The 26,990-nt window shown below is 47.6% G+C and overlaps 1 protein-coding gene across 1 annotated transcript in view; it reads right to left on the reverse strand.

The window, feature by feature from the left end:
- ADAMTS3 (ADAM metallopeptidase with thrombospondin type 1 motif 3) overlaps positions 1-26,990 on the reverse strand; it is a 65,024-nt gene that overhangs the window by 15,663 nt on the left and 22,371 nt on the right. Inside the window, exons 4-9 of the mRNA XM_068402987.1 lie at positions 25,702-25,858; positions 7,329-7,528; positions 3,163-3,246; positions 1,911-2,067; positions 979-1,084; positions 183-326 (exon numbers count right to left, since the gene is read on the reverse strand). Coding sequence (XP_068259088.1) covers positions 183-326; positions 979-1,084; positions 1,911-2,067; positions 3,163-3,246; positions 7,329-7,528; positions 25,702-25,858 — 848 coding nt within the window. The remainder of the gene's footprint in view (positions 1-182; positions 327-978; positions 1,085-1,910; positions 2,068-3,162; positions 3,247-7,328; positions 7,529-25,701; positions 25,859-26,990) is intronic.

The raw sequence follows: 26,990 nt of genomic DNA on the forward strand, positions 1-26,990 counted from the left end.
GCTTTTCTGATCTAGAGTTGAAGTACCACAGGGTTTATCAAAGGGGCTTCCACAGCCAAGGGTCCCGTTGGTGACACTCATGCCTGCTCCTCCACGCTGGGACTGCCTCTCCTCGCTGGCCCCACATCCCCACAACTACACAGGCTCCTGTTTCCTCCAGTAAACCACCGACAGCTCCTTACTGTATGTATCGTTTGAGCTCCTGGCCGCTGCACCTGGACCAGTGGTACCGGTGAAAGGCAGCCTGCACCAAGGGAGCCATAACGCTCCCCATCGCCGTCTCGTCCCCGCATCTGTTCCCTTGCCCGTCGTGCTCCATTCCCAGCCTGTAACAAAGAACTGGCATCAGAGCCTAGAAGTTTCCACTCTTCAGCTGGTAAAACGACTGCTAAAGCACTGAGTTGTTCATGTTTGTTTATCAAAAGCACCTATTCAAACACAGAGCTAGCACAGTCATCAGGGTGCATCTCCCAAGAGCTAACACGGTTAGCACATCCCATCTCCAACACGCTTAACGTGCAGGTGAGTTGGTCATCTCCACTTGGGCTACATTCCTCCTGTGAGCTGCTACTCAAGGAAGACAAAAATCAGCTCCTCAGTGCTTGCTGTTAATTCACCCAGACAGCCAACAGAGATCTTTGCTTCATCAGTTACTCCCAACTCAATGTTTTATCATTCTTGCAGAGGTGCCACATCTAACAGATCAGCACGCCCAGTCAATGAGAAGAAGCCAAGGATGCTTGACAAGCTGCTGTCTCCGCTGCCTGGGCCTTCCACGTTTCTTACTCACCTTGTCCTCACCCTAGAGAAAACAAGTTCCCCCTCTCTCTCCCACTTACCCACATTCCAAGGGAATGGAAATAAAACCAGGATAGCTTTCATACAGCCACTAAAATCAAACCACTTGAAGCAAGCAGGAGATGCAGCACCACCAAAAATCAGTTTTGTTGGTAATCTACTTGTAAAAGTCAGACTTACACGTGACCAGTTTCATGGGCAACAACGAAAGCTGATGAAAACCCATCCTCGTGGTTGAGAGTACAGCTTCGGACCGGGTGACACATGCCAGTCACAGGAGCATACCCTGTTGAGAGAAATCACGTCTGATTCTTTTACAGTTGTTTTAAATGAGACCCCCCCCAATAAACTCACTGCCTGAGAAGAACCTAGGACTATTTTCTTTGGATTGTCAATTTTTTCTCTGTCTTTGTAAGTGCTGTCAGACAGTAAATGGCTCTGACACGCTGGGGTTGATTCCACAGACGTCTGGGTTACTTCAGGCACTCACACTTTTATCACCAAAACCACACGAGATTCCTGTTCCATTCAAAGGCAGAGCTACAGGCTGGGATTTTTTGCTGCCTAACATCTCAACCTAACTGGTTTCACTCCAGGCATGCCAGCCCACACCTGAAGGAGAACTCACTCAGACCCTTATCTCCCCCTGAAAGGTGAAGGGAGCACGCAGGTACGAGCACCAATCTCTAAGACATCTCCAAAGCACTGTCTCACCCAGACTCTTATTTATCTGCACTGACGTAGACCACACTTTGTGAATTTACTTCCCATCATCATTAGTTCCTTGAGTCATAAAGATTAATGCAGGTATCAAAGCAGCTGGTACACTAGCTATAAAAAGAAATCTACAGTCAATAACGCAATAAAATACAAGTGAGGTTGAATGCAAAGGGCACTGAGCACTCCTAGTGATCCCTGCACACACACGAACACTTGGTGTTTGAAAAAACTAAATATCTCTTTACTTACATCTCTCAAGTAAGAAATTTAACCTGCTACAGTGGGATATAACTGGCAGTAACAACGCAATTTTCAAATTTTCCCCTTTTCTGGCAGGCGCTAGCCAAGAAACACCAAGTCCAGACAGTTCTGCTCCAGCTCAGCTGCATTACCTTGCATACCAGCGGGCCCAAAATCTTGCCTGGTTAAGAAGATGGCGTGGTCGTGGTGCTCGGAGTGACTGGGGTCCGGCTTCTGCTGCTGATACGCCCAGCGGCAAACGTTCTCCAGGCTTCTCGAGGGATTCCCCCTTTCAATCAAGCTAATGGACTGAAAGAGCAACACGTTAGACCCAGGAGCTCCTAAAAGTAGGAAATTCAGGTGGGTTTTGATTTTCTTGGAGCACCAACCAGGTCCCCATTTCTCTATTCCTATCACTAAGTCATGACAGCCTTCTCTCCTACGAGGAAAGACAACGTGTATGTTAGCAGTGATGGGGCATGTGTAATAGTAAGTCCTTAGCGGGTTTTTTGAAGACAGTTTAATGAGTGTTCACATCATCTATGTGTTCACATTCCTCTAATGTGCAGCAGGAACACCCAGCTCGATGTCAGGATTGAATAAGGACATTTTATTTCTTTTGGAGCTTGCTTACATCCTGCACTGCCAGATGACAACGTGACTCGGTTGAGCAGCGCGTAGTGACACACACGGAGCCTGCGCGGAGGGAGTGAGTAACACAAACACGTAGGATAATGCCTCAACTGGTGCAAAACCCTGTAGGGCCAGGAAATGTGTACTGGTGAACACAGACTAAACATCTGGTTCTGTGAGACTTCTGCTACAGCGTGTGCCTACGAGCTCAGTAAAGTTAATTACAAGACCAACATCCAACTGGTCTTTTGACTTGCCCGATGGTCTTTTGACTTGCCCAAATCCAATGTCTGAGTTAAACAGAACAGATGTGATCTTTATCAAACCCTAAACAGCATTACTGCTTTCCCCTCTCCCTGAACAACTTAACAAGCATTTGTTTCAACACTCTCTGAGTGTTTGTGACCAGCAAAATCAATGACCCAGGAACAGGGGCGTACACAGAATGAGAAAAGGAGACAGTTACACCAGCAGGCTGCCTGGAGGGGGTGCACCAGCAACCTGTGTTGGCCAACCAAGATGACTGCTTCTACTGAACTGATTTAATCCCCAGAGGACTCAAAAGGGGAAGAATTCCTGTGTCATGGAAGGGACACTCACGGGCAGCCGCAGGAGCGAGGGCACGGGCACATTTAGCACGTGCCAAGCAGGGAAAGCAGCTCTCTGGAACCAGCAGTTCAGCAGACTTGTGTTCCCACAGCCCTTGGTGTGACTCACACAGACTCTAACCACCAAGATGAAGGTGGAGAAGGGGTTCAGAGGCTTGCTTACCTTCGCATAGCCCAGCATGATCATTCGCACCAGCACGACGTTTATGTGAACACCCAGGGATTCGTCGTGGTAAATTTCATTCACCTAAAGAAAAAAAAAAGCAGCGTTACAAAGGTGACTTCCAAGGCCACGGCAATGTTATTTCAAGTGCTTACACCACTACAGGCTCCTCAGAAGGGGGTTCAAGTCTCAGATCATTGCCATGCAGGGAGAAATGCAGACTATGCTGCCCGTCATCACGGCCCCCCTCAGGCAGGACTTTCTGAAGCACATGTCAAAGCTCCTCTCAAGTGTAATGGCCTTTGGATCAGGGCCAACTGAGAAGGCAATTGGGGAAAAAAAAAACAGACTGCAAGTTCAAACCTTGCAAATACTTATCTGAACACTTCACTTAGTTGGTAAACATAATGAGGGAAATGAGGCTATTCCTGAAAGCAAGGTTACAGCAGCGTGTTCAGGTTCACGGAGGGGTTTAAAAGCAGATGGAGTTTGCTTGAACGACAGATAAACCCGTTGCCATCCACCCCACGTGGCCACCTCTGCTATGCCATCTGGCCACTCCAACCCTGCATGAATCCCAGACTCTGCTCCTATCTGTAGAGCTCTCCTGTGAGATCTCTACTCATCACTTAAAGGCAGAGCTTTGATTCAAGTGTTTTCAGCCCCATTTCCGAAGGGAATTAAGATCAGACAGTCACTCTCTCTGTTAGTTCTAATGCCCCAACAGAATTTGGCCCTGTTTATCACTTGCAAAACAATAAAGACCTCAAAGAAATCCCGAAGTTTTGTGAAAACAAGCAGGTGATTAGAAATAAGTCTTACTACTGCTCACCAGGAAGGAGAGACTGCATATCCTTATCCCACAGGAGCTCAGAGAACACTCACAGAATCCCAGAATCCCAGAATCAACCAGGTTGGAAGAGCCCTCTGGGCTCATCGAGTCCAACCATTGCCCTGACACCACCATGGCAACTAGACCAGGGCACTAAGTGCCATGGCCAGGCTTTTCTTAAACCCCTCCAGAGATGGTGACTCCACCACCTCCCTGGGCAGCCCCTTACAATGGCTAATGACCCTTGCTGAAAAGAAATTCTTCCTAATGAAGAATTAGGACTTGGCACAATGATTTTAGCCCATGGTTTTTAAACACTCCCAGCACCGAGGAGCTTATGTCCCATTAGGGAGCCCAGGCACAAGACAGAAATCCAGAGGTAACCCTGCAGTCCCACTGCTCACTCAACGACCAAAATGTTTCACGGTGGTTTTTGTTGTGAAGAATTTTTTTTTAGAAGCAACTAATACTGCTGTCCTACTTTTTAGAGATGAATTAGAATTATGTGGTCACTTTGGTACTAAAAAAAGAGTATTTGTGGAAGTGAAGTTAAAAAAAACAGAATTATGCAGACGGGTCAAAAATTGTTCTTCTTGAGGAGTGTCCTTGTGTCTGGGAAGGTGAGAAATGTCCTGAGTGTAAATTAGGGGGCTAAAACATCTGCAGATCATCAATGAAGTTACTCATCCTCCTAAAAACAAAGTCAATATTATATGATGGGTGAAAAATAAATACCACTGTTCAGAGGCTGGTATATTTGAGCAGGATTTAGAGGCTGGGTTTTTTTTTACTCAGGCTAAACAGAACTTGCCCCTTCCCCTAAGGGAAAAAGGTCATTCTGAGTTGTCCAGACTGTGGGACTTGGCACAATGATTTTAGCCCATGGTTTTTAATGTAAAGATTCAAGTCTTCTTCAAGATTTCTCCGTGACACCGTTTTTCACCCCATTCTGTGTGGATTGCTATGGAGGGCTCCACGAGGAGCTAGTTCCTATGTACTCCTGTGACCAAAACACAGGGGACTTTGGAAACCTGTAACCTCGCTGGAAGGACACAAACCTCAAACAAGTGCAGAGAACTGCAGCACCTTCAGAGGAACTTGGGTTTTGGGGACCGTATGGCCTCAAGGACCTTCTGTTTCTGCCTTCAGGAAACTACTTATGTTTCTGTGTCTGACTTGCATGGGGGAAAGTGCAGCTTCTTAATTAGTATTCTACAGTGAAGTCGAGTCATTCATAATTTAGTGATTAATGCCATCAGCTGCTCTACTGTTCCCATCACTGGAAATGAAAAAACTACTGGTCTGCTGACCACCCACGGGTATAAATCACTAGATTAAGTGGCAAGGCGTGAGCTGAGCTCTTGTGGTGACACCTTCCCATGCCATTAGTCTGTACCACAGGCTGAGGGCAGTATTAGATTAAAATTGAAGTAAATGAGACAGAAGTGAGAGCTGGAAACAGCTCCCTAACTAGTAACCTTGACAGACAACGATAAGCCTGATAAAATCAAATCCAAAATTCAGGGCTGGGAAGGAGGGTGGCTTTTGCCACCGCCTACAGAACAGGCCATTTGCCTAAAGGTATCAAGAATGTTTTGTTACTTAACAAATAATAACTTCTCATCTCAGGCTTTCTGGATTCAGAAGTGAACTTGCTTCCACGTTCGCCTGAACCACACTAACTCCTATTCCACATTCTTCAGCTCCTGATGGCACTTGGTTGCCAGCGAGCCAGCTCTGGCACCGAGAGCAGCGTGGTTGTGTCAGCGTGGCCCTGTGCCCAGGAGAGCCAGCCTTGGCACAGGGCTCAATGAACGTGACTTAGTGCTGCTTTTTTTTGCACTGGAGGAAGAGTGTTGCTTACGATGCCTGTATATGCTCCTTCTCATCTAGAGCCTCCCATGTTTAGGCAGAGTGAAAGAAATAATTTGAGACACACAAAGTTCAGTTCTTGGACCTTCACACCACTACATCCAAACCGAAACCAGAACCAGAAGTCAGGTTCACGTCTGTCAGGTAAATTGAGCTGTGCTGAACCATGTCTGCAGATGCCAGCGGCGGACTGGACTGTGGCAGCTGCAGTCCCAGGGGCTGACCATCTTCTAGGAACAAGCAGAGACTTGCTTGTGGGCTTTCTGACTCCCTCAAGCCTAAAAAAGAAGCTTCTACTAACAACAAAGACACACAGTTACTAAACAGAATCCCAGAATCAATGAGGTTGGAAGAGCCCTCTGGGATCATCGAGTCCAACCATTGCCCTGACACCACCATGGCAACTAGACCAGGGCACTAAGTGCCATGTCCAGGCTTTTCTTAAACCCCTCCAGAGATGGTGACTCCACCACCTCCCTGGGCAGCCCCTTCCAATGGCTAATGACCCTTGCTGAGAAGAAATGCTTCCTGATGTCCAACCTGAACCTCCCCTGGCCAAGCTTGAGGCTGTGTCCTCTTGTCCTATGGCTAGTTGCCTGGCAGAAGAGGCCATGCATTCACGGCCATGACAGCCTTGCTGTCGATTCACTCGTGTCTCGGAGGTGACCCACAGGGCAGCCCAGGATCAGGGGCTTGTTTCTCCTCAGGGATTTCACACTCAGCTTCCTAACACACCACAGTCTCCAAAACCCAACGCACAGACACGACTCAACAACCTCTTTTCATCAAACCAAGATCCTGTATAATTCTATACAGAGATGTTATAATTCTACACACAGTTATGCTGGAAAAGATATCACTGGTTTAAATTCATACAGATTTTTTTTTCCCCCTCTCACATTCTAAGGATTAAATTTCTCAACTGCTGGTCCTCATTTTGGGAGCTAGAACAGGTGGGGCAGATTTCCAAAGATGCTCAGCATGTTTGTGCACTTGGAAAACCGAGATGGGATTGTGACAGGCAAAAGCTGGGTGGTGCCGAGGGTTTTTTTTAAAAGGACCTGGCTTTAAACATCCAAAAGGTAACTGGGGTCTTATGACAAGGACGCCATACCTGTGGGTACACTTTGTCCTGGCCCTGTGCTCCCCCTCAATATCTGGAAGGTATCCTCTGTACCTAGGCAGATGTAGCTGTGCTCTGTGCTCTTTAATGTGCATTTCCACAGAATCTGATAGTTGATGCTTTTTCCCCCACTGTTTTTCAACTATTTCCAAATTCTTGGAATTACCCTAGAAAACTACTGTGAAAAAGATCAGTGAAAGGAACATCTTGAAAAGAGAGCACCATACCCAACAGCAGACAAAATGATCCTATTTGTATGACTTCTAGATACTCCTCCAAGAGCTTACAAAAGCCTCCCACACTCCAAACAGGCGGTGCAGCACTACGGGAGATACTCACTATGTTCATGAGGGTGAGGAGGTAGTTCTGAACGTGTTCTTTGCCGTGGAACCGGACGACAGAGTCGTCCACGCCCAGCAGCACCTCGATGTTGTAGTCGTCGTCTCCCGCGTGCCTGCGTCGCCTCAGCGTCTCGTTCAGTTGCTGCTCTACGCTGCCGTACAGGGAACTCAGCTCTCCGAGGTCGCCGAGAAGAGACCCTACGAGGGATAATGAAGACATCAATGTCTACTCCAATTTCAGAAACATCCTCCTGCACAACATCTTCACCTGTACAGTCACCACTTCTTTGGATAAAATAAATCAGGAACTCTGAAGAGATGATTCTAGTGGCGTTGGGGTGGGGGAAATCACCAAGTACCCAACAAACTATTATGACAGGATGTTCTCATGAGGTTCTGGGATGTGCTGAAACGCAGAATCACAAAATCAAGCAGATTGGAAGAGCCCTCTGGGCTCATCGAGTCCAACCATTGCCCTGACACCACCATGGCAACTAGACCACGGCACTAAGTGCCATGTCCAGGCTTGTCTTAAACCCCTCCAGAGATGGTGACTCCACCACCTCCCTGGGCAGCCCCTTCCAATGGCTAATGACCCTTGCTGAGAAGAAATGCTTCCCGTTACCTTTACAGAGCAGCTCACTGCCTACTGCCAACAACGACTACACTCTAAATCGCTTTATCTGCCTTAAGCCTCTGAAAGCCGGCACAGCCCACCGCGCTGTCCAGACAGAGCAGCAAGACACCAAGAGAGCGCACGGCCCCGTTTGATGCGGGATTAGCGGGAGCAGGGAGGTGGGCCTGGCCAAACGCAGGCCAGCAGGACATGGGCAAGGGGCTCTCCCAAGCTCTTGGTGATGGAGACTTGGCAATCACTGAGGAAGGACTTCTATATGCCACTAACATGCAACTAAACAGAATCATCACAGAATGGTTTGGGTTGGAAGGAACCTTAAAGATCATCTAGTTCCAAACCCCTGCCACGGGCAGGGACACCTTCCACCAGACCACGTTGCTCCAAGCCCCATCCAACCTGGCCTTGAACACTGCCAGGGAGGGGGCAGCCACAGCTTCTCCGGGCAACCTGGGCCAGGCTCTCACCACCCTCACAGCAAAGAATTTCTTCCAAAGATCTCAATCTCCCCTCTTCCACTTTAAAACCATTCCCCCTCGTCCTGTCACTCCATGGCCTTGTCAAAAGTCCCTCTCCAGCTTTCCCATAGCCACTTCAGCTACCGGAAGGCTGGTTCACCTAAAACTACACATCTTAAAATTTGTGCTGTGCATCAGCTCCACAAATGACAAAATCCTGTAGCGGGGACCTGTCAGCTGACCCGTGCGAGGGGAAAGCTCTCATCAGCTCAGGATAAAGCCTTTGGCCTTTTCCAGGCCAGCTCTGGTACTCTCTTGCCTATGGAGCACCAGAAGCAGGAATGGCTCCCCACCAAAGAGCTTCAAGCTGAAGGGCTCCCTGTGCATGACTGCCAGTCCGAGCCAAGGCTGCCATCCAGCTGGAGAGGAGAGCTGTGAAAAGGCGAAGCTGATGCAGCTAAGCTTTTCCATCAGTGTAATTACCAACAGGGAAAACACGTCGTAAAAACCCAAGGAAAAAATGTCAGCTGTGAAGAGGTGGGGCACGGCAACCTGCTACTTGAGAAATGCTCAAGGACGAGAACATTGTGATGGCAACACACTGGAAAGCCCAAAAAGGTGCTTTACATTTTTTTCTGTGAAAGGAAACAGACACGAACACACTGAAGCTCGAAGCTTTGCCCATAAAGAGATGAGAGAAGATTCCTGAACTTATCGGGACTGAAATAATTTCCTTCTCGCTCTCATACGTTCACGTCTGTCCCCAGAAGAGGGACAGCAGAAGGAAGACAACCAGAATCAATGAGGTTGGAAGAGCCCTCTGGGCTCATTGGGTCCAACCGTTGCCCTGACACCACCATGGCAACTAGACCAGGGCACTAAGTGCCATGTCCAGTCTTCTCTTAAACCCCTCCAGAGATGGTGACTCCACCACCTCCCTGGGCAGCCCCTTCCAATGGCTAATGTCTCCTACCCACAGCTCTGGTTATAACTGTCCAGAACATGACCCAGGTGGGATATATTTATACAAACCATACAGTTTGATTTACATACTGACATCACAGTATTTTCAGTGAAAATAAAACACGAAATGTGCCTCTTAGGAGCTTTAATTTTCCCTGCCATACCACAAAGCTGGTTTACAAACAGGAGACAATCCCACATCAGCTTTCCTTTCAGGGAGGGGAACAAAGTCTGCTGCAAGGCCCCAACCACCCTGCCCTCAGCAACAGCAGGGATTTCACCACGGCCTCACCCCCCTTCCATACTTTCCCCTTTTCATATAGACTCTTACACAAAGCAGCACTTTTTTTTTTCCTTCCACCTCCCCAAATTCCTCTCAGCCAGCCAACCTCCGCTGCACCTCGCGCAGATGTGTTATGGATATAACTCACAGTGTTTCCACACAGGATATTTTGATGGTTCCCCTTCTCCTCCTCCCTGTCCCAATCCCATCCAAACCAGCAGAGCACCATAAATCCTCCCAGTCTGACCTCCCTCTCTTTCTGGCCTGCGAGATGGTGCCATTTATGTTCTCCCTCCTGACCCACCAGCTCAAGACCGCTCAGATAAAACCACAAATTCCCAACTCTGACACTAAAATTAATTTAAATCCAAGATTTGAACATCACTGATAGAACCTCACCGTAAGGTGTGAATACCCACAACGCCATTTATTCGTGGCACGGCGTTCCCAGCAGCGTTTCGTGCCCCGGGTGCCTCCTCAACAGCACATTCTCTCTACGAAGCTGCTCCCCAAGCCAAGGAATTTCCCTGCTCGAGGGGAGCTGCCAACTTTCCCTCTCTGGCGAGCAGGGTCCCATTCTTGCGCCTCTCCCCATTTCCTGTACAGTATGCTTTAACGAGCCCTCCAGTCTGGTGGAAAGCTAACAGAGACGGTGAAAAAATAATAATAATATTAAAAAAAAAAGAATAACCTGAGATGGGAGAAGATTTAGGAAGAATTTTCCATGGAATATACGATGGGTCTGATTATAAATATGACCAAAAGAGACAGTTCTCCTCGAAAGGCAGAGGGGAAACAGCCCCCAGGCGCACACTATTGTGAAGAAGGGGATCAAGGTGGGCAGAATCCAGCCAGAGCTCAGTAGCGCTGAGGAATGAAGAATAACCTCTCATAGCCTCAGGCTTTGCCAGGGGAGGTTCAGGTTGGACATCAGGAAGCATTTCTTCTCAGCAAGGGTCATTAGCCATTGGAAGGGGCTGCCCAGGGAGGTGGTGGAGTCCCCATCTCTGGAGGGGTTTAAGAAAAGCCTGGACGTGGCACTTAGTGCCCTGGTCTAGTTGCCATGGTGGTGTCAGGGCAATGGTTGGACTCGATGATCCCAGAGGGCTCTTCCAACCTGGTTGATTCTGTGATTCTGTAATGTCAGAGTAACAATCACAGCCAGAAGAAAAGCTGTTTAAAATGACAACAGAAGCAACCAATGCAGCAGAAGACAGAAGTGTCACGACAGCAAATAATACTGGTTTTTAGGAAGGCACCGAAGCGTTGGTCCCAGATAGGAAGCCTCTCCTTCTCGCCACACGGAATTTCAGCCGCGTTTCAAAATTCCACTGGCATCAACATAAAGGAAAAGCTCCAACTATAAACTATCCCTGAATGCTGCTGAACTCGGGTTCCTGCTTTTTTTCCGTGAAGGCACTGTAAGTCAGCATTCCAAGACCAACAGACGGCTCCAACCCCAAGCTATTTCCAAACAGTACATGTACCACGATATCGTCCAAGATAACGGCAAAAATATGCACGAAGCCCTTTCTCCTCTAACACCACGTAAAAAGAACCAACAAAACATGCTGATCTGCACAAAGGAGGGCTGGGGTCTGAACAAGACAGACAACAAAAAGCATCGAGAAACCAACTAGAGCAAAAAGACCATTCTATTCCTGAGCTGAAAAACAAATACCCCACCCAAGTCAGCTCTCTGTTGTGCCAGCTGAAATTCTGTGTAGCCATTACGAGCCAGAGCATCTGCCCAGGACTGGGGAAGCTCAGATTTGGGTTTAAGCCCTGCCCCTGCCTAAGGAGCAGTCTGTTCCTAACCCTGGCTATCAGCTTACCCACTGCTCCTCGGGGGAAGGACTTGCAGTGTCTTTGGAAATCCTCCTCAAGCTGTAAATATTATCATCAGCCCAAATAAACCTTCACAGAAGGTGCTGAGCGCAGCTTATTATGTCCCAAGTAACTAAGAGGTTTCAGGGAGGCTCTAGTTGTCCAGCTCTGCTCTTCCAGGGAAAAATGGAATTTCCTTTCGTTAAGAAAGAAAAAAGAGACCAAGCACAGACCAGGGAAGACTTGCTAAGAGGAAAATGACTGAAGCCTTTGCTTTCCCGAGGGCAGCCCCTGCTTAGCAAAGCAGCTGGCTCTCCTTCCTGGAATGCAGCTTTCCCTGCTCTGGAAAGCCAGCTGCTGCCTCAGTTTCCCTGGCATCAGAGCCAGGATCCTGCCTTTGACCTTTGCAGAAGGAACACACACAGAATCAACCAGGTTGGAAGAGCCCTCTGGGCTCATCGAGTCCAACCATTGCCCTGACACCACCATGGCAACTAGACCAGGGCACTAAGTGCCATGTCCAGGCTTTTCTTAAGCCCCTCCAGAGATGGTGACTCCACCACCTCCCTGGGCAGCCCCTTCCAATGGCTAATGACCCTTGCTGAGAAGAAATGCTTCCTAATGTCCAACCTGACCCTCCCCTGGCGAAGCTTGAGGCTGTGTCCTCTTGTCCTAGCGCTAGTTGGCTGGGAGAAGAGGCCGACTCCCACTCCACTACTGAACAGCTCCTCACGAGAATGTGCAAGGGGCTATTTTTTGCTCCTGTAACTACGTGGTTCAGCGTAAATAGCCTGTAACGCAGTTCAAGCCAAGCTCCATCAAGTCATGTTTTAGTTGTAGCCGCTGCACTTCAGCAGCTCTCCCATATTAAGCAAGTAAAGAAAGACCAGGGATTTTTTTTTTGCATTAATGCAGATTCCTTTAGGCTTTAAAAACGGAGGAAGGGCAGCTTGAGACAGAGGCCTCCGGGTTTACAAGCAGCATTACATCTGAAGAACAGCTGTGAATCAACCTGCGTGGCAGAGATTCAACAACACGAGTGCTTAGCTTTGAAAATCCTGTGGATACAATGAGTAACCTGGAGGAGACCCTGCTGGCTTTTCTCCATCGCTTCCCCCCACAAACGCCGCAAGTTTATTCCTCACACAGGAGCAAACATTAAGGCATCCTAAATATGTGCTACAAAAAAGCCCAGTCAAGAAAGAGGTATTTGGGTTTTAGTGCTGATTGAATTTCTTTCACTCCCAGCACTTGTACATCAGCCTGGAGATGGCAAGAGAGCGCATCTGCTCACAGAATCAACCAGGTTGGCAGAGCCCTCTGGGCTCATCGAGTCCAACCATTGCCCTGACACCACCATGGCAACTAGACCAGGGCACTAAGTGCCATGTCCAGGCTTTTCTTAAACCCCTCCAGAGATGGTGACTCCACCACCTCCCCGCAGTGCTGCTAAGAAGTTCCTAATAACGATGCAGACGTTTCCAAAGAGCCAGTGGATGGGATGCCCAGATGTCTTTCATTGTCCTATTTTTCCAAGCAGCTTGACAAACTTCAGATGTAAAAAAATAAATATGAATGATGAGTCTGTCTGGCCAGCAGAAATAAAAAGCATGTTTGACAAAAACGCAAACGAAGCAGATCTGTGGAGGTCAGGACTCTGTTGGCCTTTGTCCAACGGAGTTAGTGGATGATCAGCCACCGAAAGGCTGCCCGGCGTTACGTGAGCTGAGCTGCTGGTCACTAAACACCAGACTCTTCTAACTGATCTATCTCACCTTGTGTTCCCTATTAAAGAGCAACCGTTACCTAAAGGAAGGCTTATTTTTTTCTTCTAGTAGTAAATGTTCTGGGCATCAGCAACTTGGAAGCTTTGAAGTGCTGGAAGCAATGAAAATATATTGTTACTTATTCTTGGCAGGGAGAACTCTGCAAACTGATTAAGAAAAAGGACCTGAAATAAATCAAGACTCAACCCCGTGAAAGCAAATTGAGAAATACCATTAAAATACCAAAGCGCAGCCTCAAGTGCATGTTTGCAAATTCACTTGTGATTAAAAAACATTTAGTTGGCTGTGGAAGAACCTGAGCAGAACCCAGGTCCATGGCAGTGCAGATCCAAGGACTGTTAAGGACAAACTATTCACAACAGTTATCAAAATGAATGACACGGTTCCTGGATGCTCACTGAGTGCTGGTTAAAAGTGAGCATTTAAAAAAAAAAAGCAGCTGAATTTTCCAGTAATATGGCAAACTGACACGTGGGATGAGGAGCAGCCGAGTAACACCACTGCTGCCCCGTCCAAGAGGTCATTGAGCAACAGACGTCTTTACGATCTGGAGAAAATCAAGTCAATGACATTTGACTCCCGAAAGTACACGGGTGCAAAGGACCAAGGATCTTGGACTCGACGCACCCGGCAACGTCCAACAGAAGATTTTTAAGTAAAGCTTGAGATATTCACTCTGTGCTGTGAGAAACCCTGGAAGACCAGAACACGGTTTCACTCAACCTGAGAACTGTTCTGCCTAAGGCACAGTTTGTGCACGTAGTTTAGGAAATAAGAAGTTCCAGTTTTACTCCAGCAAGAAGAACTGATCTTGCAGGGGGAAAAAAATGCTAACAGCCTTCCTTTCTGCCCTAAGCAAGTGAAAAAAACCTGCAAAGAATCTTTATCAAATCACAGGTAACACAAAAAAAAGCCAAATAAAAACCTACATCCAAAAATGGAAGCAGCAAGAGACATTCATTTCTAGCTGGACTCAGTTAGGAAGTCCAAGACCTAAATGAAAAATAGATCGATTTATTAAAACCCTCTCAGAGGCCAGCGAGGACTGTGACAGTTGGCAGAGCAGCCTGCCACCATCCCCAGCGGTTCTGCTCCAGCTGCTTTCAGAGCTCCCAAGGAACATCCCCAGCAGCTTCTCCTCTTCCCCTGAGCCCTCTCCAACCCACATGCTTCAGTACCTCCTTCCTGCGCTGGCAGAGTGGCTGGGGGAGACCTAGTCCTGGAAACCTCCTGCAGACCTGGTCCTGCAGACCTCCTGCAGACCTGGTGGTCCTGGAGACCTCCCGCGGACCTGGTCCTCACTGAGCCCTGGAGGCATCTCCCTGTTCATCAGCTCATGCCCCCTTGGCCAGTTGTTGCAAATTGAAACTGCAGACTACAGAAATAGCATCCTAAATGATGCAGGTTTCAGCATCTGCTTGTGTGGACCTGCTCAAATATCAGTGTACCACTTCACATCTGAAATACGTTCAAGAGGAGACTCAATGTGAGGAAACAGAGGATATACTGAACTGGTGAACTATTACATTAACCTCCACATGAAAGGGAAAAAGCAAGCCCTAAAACTTCAGGCCCAGAGTTAATGAGACACTCCAGGGCAGGAAAGACCCGCAAACCTGGTCCTGTCACACCACTCTTAGACCTGTGTAAATAATTACCCGAGTTACTACTACCTCTTACCTTAGTATTGCTAACAGATTTAGTGCTGAGGAGAGACAAACACAACTTTCTTCTCCTGGAAGAAAAGCACTTTCCAGTGTTTTCTCCTGCCACCAAGGCCACAAGCAATCAGATGGTACTGATGTCTCCAACCCTTTCTAGCCTGGCTACTCAACCTCTCCAGTTCCAGCTTTCTCCAGGTGCCTAGGTCCCCAGTTAGGCAGCCCACGCAGAAACAAGGGAGGAGGAAAACCTTACTGTCCCTTGCCACCTGCTGGACAGAGTCCCTTGCCATTAACAAAAGACAGAAGAGCTTTTACCCCCAGACGCAAGTCGTGAGCCCAGCATAGCAAATACCTGAGTACGAGAAAGAATCCCAGAATCAACCAGGTTGGAAGAGCCCTCTGGGATCATCGAGTCCAACCATTGCCCTGACACCACCCTGTCAACTAGACCAGGGCACTAAGGGCCATGTCCAGGCTTTTCTTAAACCCCTCCAGAGATGGTGACTCCACCACCTCCCTGGGCAGCCCCTTCCAATGGCTAATAACCCTTTCAGAAAAGAAATTCTTCCTGATGTCCAACCTGAACCTCCCCTGGTGAAGCTTGAGGCTGTGTCCTCTTGTCCTATCGCTGGTTGCCTGGGAGAAGAGGCCGACTCCCACTTCACTACAACCTCCCTTCAGGTAGTTGTAGACTGCCTGAAGACAAAGACAAAGGCCTCTGAACTGCAACGCCCGTGAAGCCCCACACAGTCATTTTTCCCTGACCTACAGAGAAGAAAGACAAGGACAGAAAACTGTGTGCCAACTCTACCTTCATTTATCTCACGAGTCATTTAGCTACTCCATCCTGGTCCGGCACAAACCTGCTCTCTGGCACGCCCGTCACTAACTCTCCAGCTGAAGCAGCCTGCCTGCTGTTGGGGTGGGGTGTCAGGGCTCCAAAGGACACACCAGCTGCGACTTGGACCCCTCCTCCAGACACGTCCCCAGACTTTTCCAGGGCACGTTTACACAAGGCCCTGCCAGTCACGCTGCAAAGGCAGGCACGCGCCCCAAACCTTTCCTTGGCTGCTCCTAAGGGCACGAGCCAGCAAAGCTCTTCCTCACTCGCTGGGTTTTCTTCCCAAACCACCGGTGTCTGACAGAGCCTAACCCAGGTTTCCGTGGGTCAGCCTCCCCCAGCTGCCCTTAGATACCAACTCGCTCTTTTCCAGCCCAAACCGCGGACTCAGGCTTGTGTGTCTCTTAATAACCCCCAGAATCCTGACTATCTTGACGATCTTATCCCACGTTATTAGAATACTCAAAAGAATTATTAGGCAAGGCATTCTGGCAAAAAACCCCACTGTTTTCACAGCAAACAACAGCTGGGTCACGCTGTTACTCTGCGGTGTTTTACTAGTGCATTTTGGAAAGCTTCACGCACTTCTGTAACCCAGAAATGGACCTGAGGAAACTCTGTCCACTGGGAGCAAAAAAACCCACAAGGAGGATGTTCTCACGTCAGTCATCTCCATACGGGTTCCTACCAGCTTCAGTCGCCCAACACTGGGTCATCTCACCCAAGATGAACAAGATAAGTTCACTCGTACTTATCCTCTACACAGCGCTTTAGAGGGACACACGGAGGTGCCATCAACTCCAGGAGACATCTTGGTGCAATACATGCACTACGGCAAGAGTTTCCACGCAGGAACCCCACTGGCCCTCGCAGAGGATCCTCACCACCAAAAGGTGGAGGACAGCCTGCCAGCCTGGCTCTGCAAGCACCCAGATCCCTCTGCAAGCACCCAAATCCCTCTGCAAGCACCCAAATGTGTTTTCTGGAGGTGCTTAAGAAAAGCCTGGACATGGCACTTAGTGCCATGGTCTAGTTGCCATGGTGGTGTCAGGGCAATGGTTGGACTTGATGAGCCCAGAGGGCTCTTCCAACCTGATTGATTCTGTGAAATCCCTCTGCAAGCACCCAAATCCCTCATCCCTTCTTCTCTATCATCAACCAGGGATGACCACATCACATCCAGAAATTTTCAAAGATATAAAGTGAATTAAGTGGCCTCGTTGCCCCTCGGTTTGGATTCTTACCTAGTCCTGTATTTCTAAAATCTTCCTAAAAACACATGGGGCAACAAACCCGTTAAAACCAGGTGCCTCACAAGGGGGAAAAATGCCAAAAGTGCATAAAATTCAGGGGAAGAAAATCCAGCAGCAGCCACAGGGTTTGAAAATCACCATTTTATATCATGATACAAACTGCTACGTTTTAATCCACTTTCCCAAAGACACAGGTTAAAAAAGCCAACTGCAGAACGCAGACTGACTAAACCAGGATCTTTTCTTTCACAGAAAGAGTCTCTCGGTGCTTTCACAGTATCACATTTCCGTCCGAGACTCGCATGACGCACGTGTAGAACACACAAACAAGCATCAGCCCCCGCGAGCTGGGGGAGGATTCATTTCCTCATGCTCCTGACCTCGAATTCGCATCAATTCGTCTTGATAAGGCAGCTCTTCTGCTTCCAATTAGCGTGCTGGCTCCGACGGGGCTCGTCCCGGTCCGTGCGCTGGTTTATGGCCTTTTCACCATCTCGCGTGCATCTTTGTCATCAAACTCAGTAGTAGAAGTGGGCTACTTCTCACCTGAGCTAGGGAGCTCTGCTCTACAACGCTGGCCAGCCCTTTGGACAGCTATTATTTACCTCTATGAACACCATCCTTCCCTTCAAAGCTCCTCCTCGCCTCCCACCTCAAACAACGGGAGTGAAACCAGCAGCAGAGAGGAAATCTTGGCACAAGCTGCTTATCCTTCCGCTATGAATCTCATTCTGGGCACCAGGCTGCTCTGAAAAGTGTCATCTCCAGTTAGTCAGCTACTCAGAGCTGACGATAGGACAAGAGGACACAGCCTCAGGCTTCGCCAGAGGAGGTTCAGGTTGGACATTAGGAAGCATTTCTTCTCAGAAAGGGTCATTAGCCATTGGAAGGGGCTGCCCAGGGAGGTGGTGGAGTCACCATCTCTGGAGGGGTTTAAGAAAAGACTGGACATGGCACTTAGTGCCCTGGTCTAGTTGCCATGGTGGTGTCAGGGCAATGGTTGGACTCGATGAGCCCAGAGGGCTCTTCCAACCTGGTTGATTCTGTGATTCTGTGACACGTATCACACCCCCAGTGCTGGTGACTCCTGTGCTAGGGAGAAGACCCAGAGCTCTGGCTAGCGTTTACCATCACAAAGCACCACGTGCAGGGTTTAACACCTCCTTATCCATCAAGGCAACGGTGAGTCCCATGTGATGCTCCTCTCTGATGTGACACTGGGATTGTCCGTCGTGCCGGACACGTGCTGGAAGGGCACAAAGGGTGGTCCTCAGTGACTGCTTACAGGGTATTTAAAAATCTCTGCTGTCCTTTATCACCACTGTTCATTAATTTTCTCCTTCCTATATAATTTGGGGGCACACAAGGAGTTTTCATTGGGACACTGTACAAACCTTGGAATGGCTGCGAGTTGCATGTACCGATCTTCCTCCATTTTTTCAATTTTCCCTTCATACAGATTTCTGTGTGCTTTACTACTCTGGCTCTGGGTGCCTGCGCTTGGAACCAAGCCTTTAGCCTTGGTTTTATTTAAGAATATTTTTCCCTTGTTATTGCCAAGAATTGAAGACGACTTAAACAGATGGATGTCCCTGCTCCCATCGTCGGGAGGTGAGCGCAACCTCCCTGACACACAGAGTGCCCAAGGCACTTTCTAGCACTTTTTGATCCATTCCTGCTCCAGTTTGTAACTAACTCTTACAACTCTTTTTAAAATGAGGGATGAGCATTTGTAGCAAACGTGTTTCTATCCATTTGACTACCTCCATTTGACTACAGCGGCCTACGTTCTCCACTTGCTCACTCCCTACGCTCTTCAGCCCTCTTGTCTAACACGTCCAGTTATGATTCATGCAAATGCTTTTCATCTATTAACTCAACACTTGATGTAGAGCAATTACTAAAGCAAGTGTGAAAAGTCAAGGCTGGATACAGAATGTGCCAGGAAACACCAGCCACCTCACTGCCTGCTGAATGGTTGGACACGGTGATCGTTACTGTCCAAAAAGTTGTTACTGGATGAGAGGGAATGGACATGAGTTGAACAAGGGAAATTCTAATTAGATAGGAGGGGGGGAAAATATAATAACGAGGGTAATCAAACACTGGAGCAGCGGCCCAGAAAGGTTGTGGGATCTCCATCCTTGGAAATACTGAAAACACAACTGCTGAGTGACCGTGCTTTGATTCTGTGGAACGCCAGGCCATAGAGGTCAAACAGACACAAAGGGAACCGAGAGATGCCCCACAAGACAGTATCTAATTCCCAGTCCACAGACAAGCACCTGCATTTTTCTCCACTCATGTCACAAATTTTGGATGCTCATCTAAGGGACGAATTGGATGGCTTCTATTTTTTGAAGCTGGATGTAAATAACTGCACACAGGAAGACACTAGTGTTCATCATTGAGCTCTGGCAACTAATTGCTAAATTGCACCGCCCAGCACGTTACTGGAAATACATGACATGGAGTTGACTTGAACTGGGAGGAAAACCACCTCCAGCTGCATACCCAACTGGCCAGTCTCCCTGTATGCCTCTGGTGACAGGTATCACTAAAAAACAGAGGAGAGACAGGAAATACTACAACAAAAGATACTTTCCAAGTACAAGGTGAATCCCAAACTCCACCTGAGGACAAGTGGGCCGAGCCCAGCTGTGAACTCTGAGGGCAAAGGCGGCAGATCTGGAACCTACCCATGGGCTAAGCCCTCAGTACAAAGGTAGCCCGGGCCATGCTCACCATGGCACGTTCTGGGTTGAGGTCAAAGCAACAGTGGCCCTGTAGAACCCGATAATACACGTAGCTTCTCGGTTATATTTTGTGGTAAGCAGTTGATTCCACAGTTGTAGTGATGGGTACTGATATCCAAGCAAGGGAGGTTAAACCTAGTTCAGCTTATGCCCAACCAGGCTGAGAGCACAGTTCCATCTGCGGTGCTGTAATTCCATTGCGCTCAAAGATATTACTCATCTACTTCCACTTCTAGGAGTGCTCGATGGTTTTCTCATCATTTTTCCTCCCACTTCTCCTCCTCCTTAGATCCCCTCCCTTTTCCTCCCATGTACTGTAAATACATCCATCACCAATACTCATTTTCCTTTGTACCGTGCCATTCCTGTTTGAAAAGGACTTTGCTGACCACCTTTCCTTTGATTAAGCAAACTGTTACCTGAAAAAAGAAAACAACTAACCCCACAAACCAACAGTCAATCAAGAACTTCAATGGATTCTAGGAAGTTTCAAGTTTATAGAAGACAGATGATTCAAAAGCCAACGCTCTGGCAGCTCTGGATGTCTTTAGGTGAGTACACACACAGGTTATGGCCACCCACACAACTCATACAACAATCCTATGTTGTGACAGAGCACGTTACAAAATGTGCTGTACCAAGTCTCCACAGAAATCAGTTCCATCCTTCCCGTTATTACTGATGCACAAACTCGTGTGGTGTGCTGTGCAGCATCTAAAATATCCTGAAGTCATGAGAAATTCTGCTGAGAAACAGTTCAGACACCTTCTGGCATGATGACATCTCTAAGAAACACTCATGTGCCTGGGGAAGTGCTGAGGGAGGTCTCCGAGGCAGGCAATAGTCTTCCCATTCTTCTCTCTTCTGTTCCAGGGTTTCATTCCCAGGCAACCAGGAGCAATTCCCAAATCATTTCTTCCTCCTACATGTTTCCCACCTGGGACAAAGCCACTCCAACCCAGCGCCATGGCAACGCCACCAGTCACACAAGCACTTTGGTTCTTCAGGGAAAATGAAAATCCTGAAAGGAAGCTGGGAGATAAAGGCTCCTATCCCTCGTTTCCCACTGTTAGGAAGTAATTACAAAAATACTTTAATCTGAAGTGATCTCTGGGTGAATAGGTTGTCATTTAAAAAAGAAAATACCATGATGTGAAGAGGAAGATAAAACAGGAAAACTCTGAGTACATTAACACGCTGTGTAACCTCCAACTTAAGGTTGCTTGTCATCATTATACTGTATGAAAAGAAAGTGCGTGGAAAAAAGTAATAAATGAACAGGAGGAAAGATAAATCGAACTCTTTGTGATCAGCTCAGGCAGAATATGATCCAAAACCTGCCTCACCAGCCCACTGACATAAATCTGAGCCTTCTCACCGACTCCACTGGGCTTGGATCAGGCTTTCACGTTTCTGGGAAGTACAATTTGGATTTTATTTTACCAGACCCCTGAGCCTGATTTAGTATAATCTGTAAAGAACGCCTCCTGGGTGCAAATTTGACTCCAAATGCTACGGTTCTTTGCCTGTTTCTATTGTTTCTTGAATGCTTTCAAGGAATAAGGTTAATGATCACCCATCTTGGTGATGTTTGTCAAAGGACAAGAGACTCTTTTCATGCCACCCAAACACAACGATATCGTCGTTATACTTTCAAAACCTTCCAGCTCAGGCTTGTCGGGAGAGCATTTCTTTCTGTTTCTAAGTGAAAAGCTATTTTGGTGATAAAATCTTGCAGATTTATTTAAATGATGTTTTAACATGACAGCCTCATATATTCTATTTTTTTCAGCTTCGCACGCATAGCTCGTTTGCTCTCTGTCCCTCTTTTGATCTTTGTTTCTTATTGCCCTTAAAAATAAGTATTTTTTTCTTTAACAGACATTATTTGGGAATAATACTCATGACGTGAACACTGGTCACGAGTACCTGTACTGCTCAACTAAAATGAGCAGCACAGATGTTCGGTGCCTTTAGGACTTAAATTCCTGGGCAAGTCGAGCTTACAAAATGTCATCCCAGGGCAGTGGGATATGGAAAAGCCGTTAGGAGACAGTCGTGGACATTTACACCCATGAGGAACTCTAGAGATCGTCCTGCTCTGTGATAGGATTCCCAGACTGTACCTAAGCAGATGCTCATCCCAGATGTTTAAAAACAAACGTACAGAAGAGTCTCAGAAGCTGTACAACTCCGGCACAGCCCGTGTTAGCAGGGGATGCCACCTCACAGAGCTCTTCAGATGGCTTCTACAGCATGGCAACAACTTAAAATATTTTCAGAAAAAGCCTTGCACAAATTGCCTTCGTGACACAGTACCAGACATGGATGATGCTGAAGCAGTAACACTTCAGAGCAGGGTTATTCTCTACGCAGCTCACTCATTTAGGTCTAATAAAACCCATTTGGTAGGTTAAACGTGGCAACCCATCACAGCTCAAACTGGGAGTTCCCCCAGTTCCACACCGCTGGATGAATGGATGGTCAGAGGCTGCTGGCTGTGGGAATAACACCTCCTCCTCCCTCCAGGCATCCACCACCTTTTCTAAAGCTGAAAAGACTCATCAGGATTGCTGGGCTGCTACGTCCCCGCTGTCAATAAATGCATTTCTGGGTTGTGTTTCTCCTCCAGCACAAGCCAAATGAAAACACACTGAATTAGCTGGGAATTTCCATGAAATTCTGAGAGCCACCTATTTATAGTCCTACCAAGCCTATGGAGAAGGTCCTCTGTAGCCTGTCTCAACTCACCGCCACTTGCTGTAAGCATGTACCTGTTAATGTACATTCTCCTACCAGGCTCAGGATGGTTGGTTCCACCTCACTTCTGAGCACAGATATAAATTTTCAATCAATTTCTCAAATTCAGACAAGAATTAGGCCAGTACATGTATTTTGAAAATGTGGCATGAGTATTCTTGCTCCCAGTCGTGATTACATCAAACACTCTGAGCTGACCAGTATTCTCATGGCTTCCTGTGTGACTCCTGTCTGACCCAGTTCTTCACAAGGAAGAATAATCAAGAGTCTTTTCTGTTCCCAGGGGAGGAATCCACTTGACGTTTGTTGATGCCGTGTCACATCCTACTACGTTTAAGTGGTTTTCAATAGCTGGGGCTTCCCAGGGGAGGCCTTGGCTACCATCCCGCAGAGGAGGAAGAGCTTCCTCTGGCCAGAAGAATTAACCCAGGCTCAGCACTTCAAACCAGCAGACACCCACCAGTTCAAGGGATATCTGCACCACCTCTTTCAGGGCTCAGCCTCTGGTATGTTTTCCTAGCTCCTTCACTTGAGAGATGATCAAATTTAAAAAAGAAATTAAAAAAGGAGGAGGAAAAAAAAAAACGCATGTGCTATCTTCTGGGGAGACCTTCTAGCACCTTCCAGTACCTGAAGGGGCTACAGGAAAGCTGGAGAGGGGCTTTTTACAAGGGCATGGAGTGACAGGACGAGGGGGAATGGTTTTAAACTGAAAGAGGGGAGACTAAGATGAGATCTGATGAGGAAATTCTTTGCTGTGAGGGTGGTGAGACCCTGGCCCAGGTTGCCCAGAGAAGCTGTGGCTGCCCCCTCCCTGGCAGTGTTCAAGGCCAGGTTGGATGGGGCTTGGAGCAACCTGGTCTGGTGGAAGGTGTCCCTGCCCGTGGCAGGGGGCTTGGAACTGGATGATCTTTAAGGTCCCTTCCAACCCAAACCATTCTGTGATCTTACCACTCCACTTTTCTTTCTGAAATATTCACATTTCTTCCCATCTTCTGATAAGTGTTTTGAGGGGCTCCTCCCTACGCTTAATGAAAGAGGTAAAAAAACCCCAGCTTAAAAAACATCCCCCTGCTCCTACCATGACAAGCTGCACGTTCTACAGGCCTGGACCAATCCTTGGCATCACCTCCAGCTCGGTATGACTACGCACATGAGTTATCCACAAATCTGTGCCTATTAGTCCAGGAACTTTAAATTAAAACCATATTAACAAGCTAGTTGTAAGCACAGTGGTACAAAAGTGGGTGACCAGTTTTCCTTGAACGTACATTTCAAATTAGGAAAGAAAAGGGAAGGAGGAGAACTATCTTGCAGATGATAGAAAATAAATGCTAAAATACCAGTCACAGAAAGTATGATAAAGCGACAGAGCCTGGGTTGAGCTCCCTGATGGGCAAATTTTGCATCCCACCAGTTGAAAGAGAGACATGTTTCATATAAACGTGTGTGATCTATCAATAAAACACCTACCAAAGCACACCACGAACACAGACTGCTGGACTGGACCATAGCCAAAGGTCTGTTGAATTTTGCTAGGGGTAGAACAGCTTGGTGAGCCAGGATCTGCAGAGCCCAGCTCTCCAGAGCACCAGTTGGGCTTCAGGGCGCTCCCAGGAACACCACACCACATTCAGCTGCTTCAGGACAAGACCTGCAAGCTGGAGCTACCTGCTATTTGCACAGGCTTCCATGGCTTCAAACCACGTACAAACAAAGTCTGTGAGCACATAAAAGATTGTAGAGGAAAGAGATGCTGTCAAAGCACACCCAGAAGGTCCAACACCAAGCACGCACTGTGTCTAACCACGGTCTGAGTGGGCCAGCCCAGCTGATGGAGTTGTTTCAGCGCAGAAACACAGAGCTGAGCCCACTGCCACTGCCACAGAGCCTTATTTGGCACCCTCCAGTCAATCACACACAGAGATGCACAAGCCAGATTGGTATGACCTTGTTGGGGTACCAAAAGCCAAGTACCGTTGGCAGCACAGCTCTTGGAGAAAAGCCAGGTGGAGGAGCCTGCGTGGTTCAGGCCACTGCTGTCCCCAAGCCTGCTGTGACACCCCTGTGCCATACTGCTGTCAGCAGCACGGACTTACCTGCTGAAAGAGTAAGAAAAGCCTGACAGGATTTTATTTGAAATGTCTGTCAATTCCTCCGTGCTTTTTCAGAGACAGAACTCCAAAACCACACCAAATAACGTAAGTCCATGAGGACTGGCAACAAGGCACCACTTGATTCCTCTCTGTTTAATATTTGCATCTAATTCTAGTTCCGTGTGTCATATGCAGTTGTTCTTGTTCTTCTCAAACCCTTTCAAGTGCCAAGAACATGTGAACACAAAGTACAAAGAGCAATTTGAGAAGCTGAGAGCTGCTGAAAAAAAAGGCAGAGCGCTGAAGGGGAATGGAGCTGCTCTTTCATCCTCAGCCCATGGTGTCAAAAACCTCAACGGTCACCACGCAACGCGTTGGCTTGCAAGGATTTGTGTCATATTAAAAGGGGGAAAAAATGTACAGGCCAATGGACTAAACCACACGATAATTATTCTCAGATGGACCAACCACATTGTCTTCAAGACAGAGGGGAATCCTTGGAGATGTCAAATACACCCGACCAAGACAACTGCCTTCAAGCTGCATTAATTGCAACCAGTAGAAGGAGGAAAACAGTATCAGTCATTGGCACAGTTTAGCTGTTACTCAGAAAGAAATAGGAGCCAAGCTTTAAACACAAGTTGTATGGACAGGCGAGTCTTAATAACAAATCAGAACATTAAAGTCATATGAGTCCTTCTATTAACATCTCACGTCCCACAATATCTTACCAACTTCTGTAGAGCTCAGACTTGTTCCCACTTAAATCAGTACAAACTTGCTCTTGGTTTAAGGAGGAAAAAAAGAAGCATTTTGCAACATTTCTTGATGAGAACACCTCGTGGCTGAGCTCTGTTCTCCTAGGTGAAAGCACACGTGCACTGCTCCTGGCAGAGACACTGCGTGTATGACTCTGATGGTGTATTTCAGCAAAACATCTAAATGCTTTCTTTTCAAACAGCTCCATCAGAACTGCCTCTTCCCAAAGCTACCATAGGCTGGAGTTACCTGGAACAGAGCTGTAAACAACGAGCACAGGGTCACTGTACCTTCTGGGTGGACATCAGGGAGCACATCGGTGGGATGCTGCACTACGGCTGACCGCCTGTACACCATGTGGATTCTTCCCTTTTCCTCTTCCATTTGCTTCCCTCTCTCCAAAGGCTCAATGAAGTACTCATCCGTATCGGTTCTTATCATTCCAGCCTGGTGAGGAAGAGACAAAGCACACCAATACATCAGCTGAGAGCCTAAAGACCTGGCCTGGTGCTTTAAAAACAAATAGCAAGGGAGGCAAAGCATAAACCACCCAGCATGTTACTTGAATCCTGTGTCCAGTTCTGGGCCCCGCACTTCAAGAGAGATGTTGAGGGGTTGGAGTGAGTCCAGAGGAGGGCGACCAAGCTGGGGAAGGGTCTGGAGGGTCTGACCTATGAGGAACGCCTGAGGGAGCTGGGGGTGTCTAGCCTGGAGAAGAGGAGCTCAGAGGTGACCTTAGTGCAGTCTACACCTACCTGAAGGGAGGTTGTAGCACAGTGGGAGTCGGCCTCTTCTCCCAGGCAACTAGCACTAGGACAAGAGGACAGAGCCTCAAGCTTGGCCAGGGGAGGTTCAGGTTGGACATTAGGAAGCATTTCTTCTCAGCAAGGGTCATTAGCCATTGGAAAGGGCTGCCCAGGGAGGTGGTGGAGTCACCATCTCTGGAGGGGTTTAAGAAAAGCCTGGACATGGCACTTAGTGCCCTGGTCTAGTTGCCATGGTGGTGTCAGGGCAATGGTTGGACTCGATGACCCCAGAGGGCTCTTCCAGCCTCAGTGATTCTGGGATTCTGTGGTTTGGCAGTCAACGGGCCAAACCTGAAGGGCTGGTGAAGGACAACTCCCTTCCCCACCTTCCAGCCTTGCTTTACTCTTTGCTTCACTTGCAGGCATGATTTCGTATCACCCATGTGGAAGCTGAATACGTTTTATGTGCTTTTGAATAATTAATTTGCCCACACTTTTGAGATACTCACCCTTGCTTTGCTTCACCACACAGCAAACTACAAACATTAACACGCTGACACTTACTATGTAAGAGTTAAAATTACTCTAGCAGCATTACCTTACAAAGCATGTTGTAAATGACAGCAGAAAAAGTTTTATAAATACTGAATTTTTTTTCTTTTTATTGGAAAATGAGATTTAGAATCAACAGGGACAGTTTTGCTCCACTTCACCTGCCTACAGGCAAGCACGAGTGCAGAAGCCAGCTCGCTTTCCATTCTTTTTTTGTTTTCACCCCAAATTTCATCAACAAAAAGAGCTTGAAATTCTCCAAATGAATGGAGAAAGACGGG

Source organism: Nyctibius grandis, chromosome 6 (assembly GCF_013368605.1).
Source record: "Nyctibius grandis isolate bNycGra1 chromosome 6, bNycGra1.pri, whole genome shotgun sequence".
Classification (NCBI taxonomy): domain Eukaryota; kingdom Metazoa; phylum Chordata; class Aves; order Nyctibiiformes; family Nyctibiidae; genus Nyctibius; species Nyctibius grandis.